The sequence below is a fragment of the Anarhichas minor genome, unplaced genomic scaffold (genome assembly GCF_050575085.1).
Source record: "Anarhichas minor isolate MPS153535 unplaced genomic scaffold, ASM5057508v1 ptg000027l, whole genome shotgun sequence".
In the NCBI taxonomy this organism is placed as follows: Eukaryota; Metazoa; Chordata; class Actinopteri; order Perciformes; family Anarhichadidae; genus Anarhichas; species Anarhichas minor.
Genome location: NW_027466473.1, coordinates 11,430,804 through 11,437,418, shown reverse-complemented (window position 1 = coordinate 11,437,418; position 6,615 = coordinate 11,430,804). Strand labels below are relative to the sequence as shown.

General features: G+C 40.5%; 1 protein-coding gene across 1 annotated transcript; it reads left to right on the top strand.

Moving 5' to 3' along the window:
- Nucleotides 1-1,585: 1,585 nt before the first annotated feature.
- Nucleotides 1,586-5,700, top strand: arr3a (arrestin 3a, retinal (X-arrestin)). The gene is made up of 15 exons (XM_076101420.1): nucleotides 1,586-1,593; nucleotides 2,253-2,283; nucleotides 2,412-2,472; nucleotides 2,582-2,626; nucleotides 2,727-2,917; nucleotides 3,334-3,393; nucleotides 3,507-3,583; nucleotides 3,700-3,835; nucleotides 3,992-4,076; nucleotides 4,171-4,243; nucleotides 4,335-4,472; nucleotides 4,638-4,721; nucleotides 4,827-4,850; nucleotides 4,944-4,993; nucleotides 5,636-5,700. Exons 1-15 carry the CDS (start codon nucleotides 1,586-1,588, stop codon nucleotides 5,698-5,700), a joined length of 1,128 nt encoding a protein of 375 aa, XP_075957535.1.
- The last annotated feature ends 915 nt before the right edge of the window (nucleotides 5,701-6,615 follow it).

Genomic DNA, 6,615 nt, shown 5'->3' with positions numbered 1-6,615 from the left:
GGCCATTTTACAGCGTACGGTTTCCTAAATGAGAGTTGGGAAGCCTTTCTACAACAAATAAATGTAAATGAGAAAGATATGTAGTTTTTCTAAATGCTTGTGTACAACATAGCAGGCTGCCCTAAGGCTTCAAAGTATGGCAAATGGGGTATTAAAGCAGCCTTCATGGTTGATGGTTGGTTTGCGGGTTAATGTGCTGATTTCCCAGCACAGCATTGCAACCCTGATGCTGAGCCACCAGTACCTTCTGATGTCAGTCGTAGTGATATAAAAATGTTAATCGTAAAATGTCCCTGTGTGAAATACAGATACGAGACACAGATCCTCAGCTCAGGGGTGAGATCAAGTCGCTTAGATCATCAGTAGCCAACCGCCAGCTGTAAGGCGGCTGTAGCTCAGTGTTACGGAGACCGTCAAGTAATCAGAAGATCAGCAATCGATCCTGCTTCTTACTGTCTGCATGTGGAAGTGTCTCTGAGCGAAACACTGAACCACAAGTTACTCCCCGGGCACTTAGCAGCAGCCCACTGCTCCTAAATGCTGAGGATGGGTTAAATGCAGAAGTCAAATTGCATGTACCTGCATGTATATGACCATTGACAAAAAGGTTACGTTTTAAGTGTGCTAAACTAATATAAGTGGTATAAAATGTTAAATAATATAGTTTTTGATAGTTTTAACAAATACATTATTTAGTTCATTCGTACTAGCTGCAGAGGTCACAGGTGAGCATTTTCTGGATATTTCACAACAGTTAGACTTGAGGGATGCACCTTTGCTGTACCTCTCTGTGTTGCTGAAATGCACATGCAGCCCTTGTTCCTCAATCCACATATTTGGTATGGCTTGGAAATTACTCCGTACGGTCTCTTCAGTCTCCATACAATGAATGTACGTAACGCAGCGATCTCTGCGTTTTTCCTGCACTGTTCTTTTAAAAGTCTTTTAAGCTTTGCGTTGAGGCAGGACAAGTAAATGTGCTGGGAAATAACCAATTAAGCTTTTACTTACTAAGTTCCAAGTTACCACGTTTTTCATAATAGTATTAGTAAATATTAAGTAAAACTCGCAAGGGAATAAGACCAAATAGTCTCAATACTGTAGATGATGCCAGAAATGAATTTGAGAAGTTAGCAAACCTTTATCATTAATGAGCAACAATTAATCAAACAGCTCTCTTGACCTTTCTGTAATAATCCTTATTACAAGGCTATCGAGAGCTAAAGTTAGTGTCCAAATAAGTCCAGGAATACTACAGCAAGTTACTGAAGGGGTTTTATCCTTTTAACAGTCCTTGAATAGTCCAAACAAGCAACAGCTTTGGCACCGCTGGTACGTTTGAGGGGAACACTTTGGGACATAATCGTGTGCCGTGTAGCCCTTACACGGATGGCGTAATCTTATCTCAAAGGATTAACCTTCTGTACCCACGAAAACAAAACATTAATCTAGTCAGTATAGACAGTTGATGAAGGATCAATATCTTAATGACATTATCATCTGACCTCTTACTCATACTATGACCTCCTAATAACCTAAAGTCACTTATCTCTTTTTCTTTCCTTCGAACAGACGACCTGCAGAGATGGCAAAGTGAGTATTGTTTTCCTTTTGTTATTTGCTTTCTGCTCCCCTAAGGTAGTTCTCTTACTTCAACTTTACCTTTAAAGAAACAAAAAAATCTTCATAATGTTGTTCTAGAGATTCACATTGTAAATTCCAAAAAACAATATAAGTTATTATTTTTGGACTGACATTAAAACCTGGCTCAGGCAACCCATAGAGTTGTCAAATAGTTTAAAAGTATTCATCTAAGGTTTGTAAAAGCTTAGTCGGTTGATGCGTTGGTTCAAATTTGGCCACAGGTAATCAGCTATTTAGGAACCCTGCAACACCATTTGTAGCTCCCTCACCTGGGCCAACCTGTCAATCCGGGCACGGTGAGGTAAAGCTGCTCCACACTTAGCTGTTCCTAACTGGATAAAAGGGAATAAGAGATTACTGGCCCTTCTGCTGCTTGCAAAGGAACATACATTACCTTCAGAGACTCAAACTAATCAATATAGTATCTGGTCAATGCAGACAGTAACTCAGTTACAATCCCAAGCTTCTTATGTTGACTGTTCTATGACAAATCAATAGTTCTACATTCAACTCTTCATGAATAAGAAATAGTCAAATCATAATAATATCAATACTAATGGCAGACGAACAATATGTTAAAGTGGTGTTTCTCTTCATTTTTTTCACAGGATTTTCAAGAAGACCAGCAAAGGTGGAGGGGTAAGTTACAGTTGTTAAGTTTTTTCTTGAGTTCTTCTCTCGTTTTTTTAATTATGTCGTGGTTTTGAAATATTTTTCAGTAATGGGAAATGAAACGCTCAACTGTTTCCTTTCCTTCGGTCTGACAGCTGACTCTGTGCCTGGGGAAGAGAGACTATGTGGACCACATGGACAAAGTGGACCAAGTTGGTACGTTCCTCCTTCAATACACGTGTGTGTGTGCGTGTGTGTGCGTGTGTGTGTGCACAGCTGCGTAGAGAGTCTGATAAATATAACATCGTCCGCACTACATTTACAGATGGTGTCGTAAAGCTGGACACAGCAGATTTTGCAGGCCGGAAAGGTAACATCATCAGTAACATTTCAAAGTCCTGAAAGACAATGACTTACCAAATCGTCTCATGCAAGTGATGGTAATGAAACAATGAATTATGTGTCCACAGTGTTTGTGCAGCTGGCATGTGCCTTCCGGTACGGGAGTGACGACCTGGATGTGATAGGCCTGTGCTTCAGGAAGGACATCTGGATCACGCATGTCCAGATCTACCCAGAGAACCACAAGCCCTCTCTGAGCGAAATGCACAACACCCTGATTAAGAAACTTGGAGACAACACATACCCTTTCACTTTTGAGGTATGACATCGTGCCCAGATACCAGTGTGACCGCAGCCTGTTCGACCCCACATTCTGCCTTTTGTGTTCAGGTTGAAATCAAATGTTTATTTTACTAAATGCACGCAACATGTCATGGACAGTTGATACCGACTGTTGAAAAAGTAATGAGTCCTTACAAGTTACTGCTTGTCTGATATATTATTAGTCTAAAGGGGAATTCAATTTGTTTCTATATAATCCAATAGAGCATACAAAATGAAATAAAACATTATGCCATCCTGAAATTCACTTCACTAAAGCACAAAAAAGCCAGAAAAGGTTGATTAATGAGTCTGAACTCCCATAACTGATTTATATTAAGTTGCAATCTCTGAAAATATTCTCCATTCTTTGTATAAACAGATAAAAGTAACTCTTCTTCTTTGTCTCTCTAGATTCCCAACAACCTGCCATGCTCCGTCTCTCTGCAGCCCGGACCAGATGACAAGGGGAAGGTAAACCTCATGCTGATCTGTGAACACCGTCCACCTCTCCACGCATCGTTGTCCAGCGTGTAAGCAGCCATGCTCGCTGTTATGGTTGCGAACGTCTTATATTTGCTTTGCAGGCATGTGGTGTCGACTTTGAGGTCAAAGCGTTCCTCGCCAATGACAAGTGCAATGCCGATGAGACGATTGACAAGAAGTGAGTATGCTGTCATTCTGTCACCATCTCTTTGTATTCATTCATCTTCCAAATGTTTGCCGTACTATTCTGCCTGATTAACATCTTACTCTCCTCTGTCCCATTCTTCCCCACAGGGACACCGCTCGCCTTATCATTCGTAAAATCCAGTACGCCCCCGCTAACGTGGGCGCCGGGCCCAAGGCTGATATCTGCAAAGGCTTCATGATGTCCGACAAGCCTGTTCACCTCGAAGCTTCGCTGGAGAAAGATGTACAGTAGCAAAACTTAATGCCTTTAAAGTGTTATGTCTCGGCTCTTCTAGATGTTTGTTAATGCTTCCAGAGTGAGTTTGAATGCGGACTATGTTTTCCCAACTCTACATCCATTCCCCACCATTAACTGGTTGTTTCCTGGTTTTGACCTCAGCTCTACTTCCACGGTGAAACAATCCCAATCAAAATCAAAATCAACAACGAGACTAACAAAACAGTTAAGAAATTCAGTGTCACCGGTGAGTACCTCTGCTGACAGAAACGCTCCTCATTCAGATTTGATATGACTGTCAGAGCACAACATAATAATCTAGTGGCTCCTTCCTCCTTCAGTGGAACAAACCACAGACATCGTCCTCTACTCTGCAGACAAATACAGCAAGTCTGTTTATAACCAAGAGTTTGGGTAGGTGAACAGAACACTGAGAACCACAGCAAACATCAGTTGCAGTTTGGTGTGTTCATGTGTGGGTTTGTTGGTGTTTAATCCTCCGCAGAGAGACCGTGGAGTCCAACAGCACCTACGACAACACTCTGAGCATCACCCCCATTCTGGCTGACAACAAGGAGAAAAGGGGGCTGGCACTGGACGGACGACTGAAGGATGAGGACACCAACTTGGCCTCCACCACTATGTGAGTGCACAAATGGAGCAGACAGGACGACAGCAGGATTTATGTGTACTTCATGGAGCTTTTCTGGCATGTCACTCCGTGCCCTGTCTTATAATAGTTTTTAAAAATACACTTAATTGAATTAAACCTTCTAATCCCACAAATCCTTGTTGTAATTCTCCGTAGACTGCGGCAGGGTGTTGAAAAAGATGTGTTGGGGATCCTGGTTTCCTACAAGATTAAAATCAACCTCATGGTGGCCGGAGGAGGGTGAGTGTCTAATCCCGTTAAAATATTTTTTGGTGCCTGGAAAATTTTGAAGAAAAAAAATAGAATGAAATGAACTAAAACAAACTCTCTCTTGTCTTCATGCAGCCTGCTGGGCGGCCTCACTTCCAGGTGAGTACGGTTTATTTACAGTCATATCAGAGCGCATGCAGCCAGGGATCATGAATCACCTGTATTGTTCTGATTGGTTGGTTTTCTCTGCAGTGATGTCACAGCGGAGCTGCCGTTGCAGCTCATGCACCCCAAACCTGAAGGTATTTTTTTTTTAATAACTCACAGAGACTAACATTATCCTGCTGATACCAGTGCATCTAGTGCATCACCTAGAAATCGTATTGTTGAGAAGTTGCTAAGCAAGGAGAACAATTTAGGTGACATTTTGACATTTCTTTCAGGAATTATTGTATTAAATGGTTCTTTTCATGTTTTTTTCTATTACAGTGTCTTGAAAGAAATCTCCCCATAGTCAAGGTGAGGTTCATTGACAGTAGAGTTCAGTTTAAGTGGGTATACACACAACCCTGAAGATATATTTGTCCCTGCTTTGTTTTCTGTGTGTGCACGTGTGTTTATACATGGTTATACATTAGGATCCGTCTTTATGACCGCTTGTTATCTGTCAAAGTATCACAATAAAAAGTAACAATTATAGTTAAACTCCCAAGGCATTCAAAATGAATGATTGAGGATTATTTTGTATTATTTAAAAAGTAATTTTCCTATTATGGTAGGCAACAATAAATGCAGTTCAGTGACCATCCATATGGTAATGGTAATGCGTAGTGTTGTATGTGATGGGAAGTGTTATAATATTGAAACAATCTCAGGTATTGATTGTTGTGTGTCCACACACGTGTGTGTTTTGAACTTCCCTTTGTGTTTTCTTCTTCCCAGAGAGGATGTTACGCTGGAGGTTGAGAAGAAACCCATAGAAAGACAGGAAGACAACGAGGGGAAGTGAAACAAAACAAAGAAGAAGAAAGATGTGACTGGTGAAATAAACCCAAACAACAATAACCAAGAAACTGGAGAGAATGAGCTTTTTGACCCACCAAACGTACAGATGTAACAGTCCCCTCACAGATTCTGTTGTTCTTATTTTTGTTGTTTAATTATTATCAATTAGCTATAGAAGATGTATTCTGTAAAATAGTATCCAACATTTAGAGACCAAATAGAACCACACATACAAAATTAAAATCCTTTTCAATTACTTCAGAGTATGAGTGGCGTAAGATGGGAACTCAGTTTGAAGCCTGAACAAGCCACTGTGCTTTGGACTACAGTGGTCACCTGCTATTTTGAATGGCACTTTTCTCTTTCCGTAAAATGTATCAGATTACCCATAATACAATAAAATTATTGTAAAAACTGAATTGTTGTGGTGTAAGTTTTGTTTATGTTTCTGTCTCTGCTGATTTCAGATTACAACACATTGCTGCACTCAACTGGTGTTTGTTTTATTCAGCGGGATGTCAGTGGCAACCCTGTGCTCATTCACTTGAGCCACAAAACGCACCGCATTTTGTAATTATGATGCAATTTGTTATCATATGTTACACTTAAGTTGGTATGGGGACACAAAATAGGAAGCAAAGGCAATTTGAAGATCTTATACATAAATTATTGGGTACAGTAATTCTCTCACAGACACACACACAATCATTTCTACATAAAATTAAGATCTTTTATTGTCTATTTGTGTAAAGGCTATTGGTACCAGGGACTTGGTGTGCTCCCTGGGCAAGGAATACTAGCCTACTGTATACTTCTATTATTATCTTATTCAGTTTCTTGCTTGGAGGGACCTGAAAGCCCTCAGCTATATGTGACTTCATGCGAAGGGATTGAGGATGAACTAGTGGAGGCCAAACTT

Bases quoted from the DNA above. Each gene is read 5' to 3' on its own strand.
- arr3a (XM_076101420.1), top strand. The intron at 2,473-2,581 runs GTACGTTCCTCC...CTACATTTACAG, and splicing joins GGACAAAGTGGACCAAGTTG to ATGGTGTCGTAAAGCTGGAC. The intron at 2,918-3,333 runs GTATGACATCGT...TTGTCTCTCTAG, and splicing joins CATACCCTTTCACTTTTGAG to ATTCCCAACAACCTGCCATG.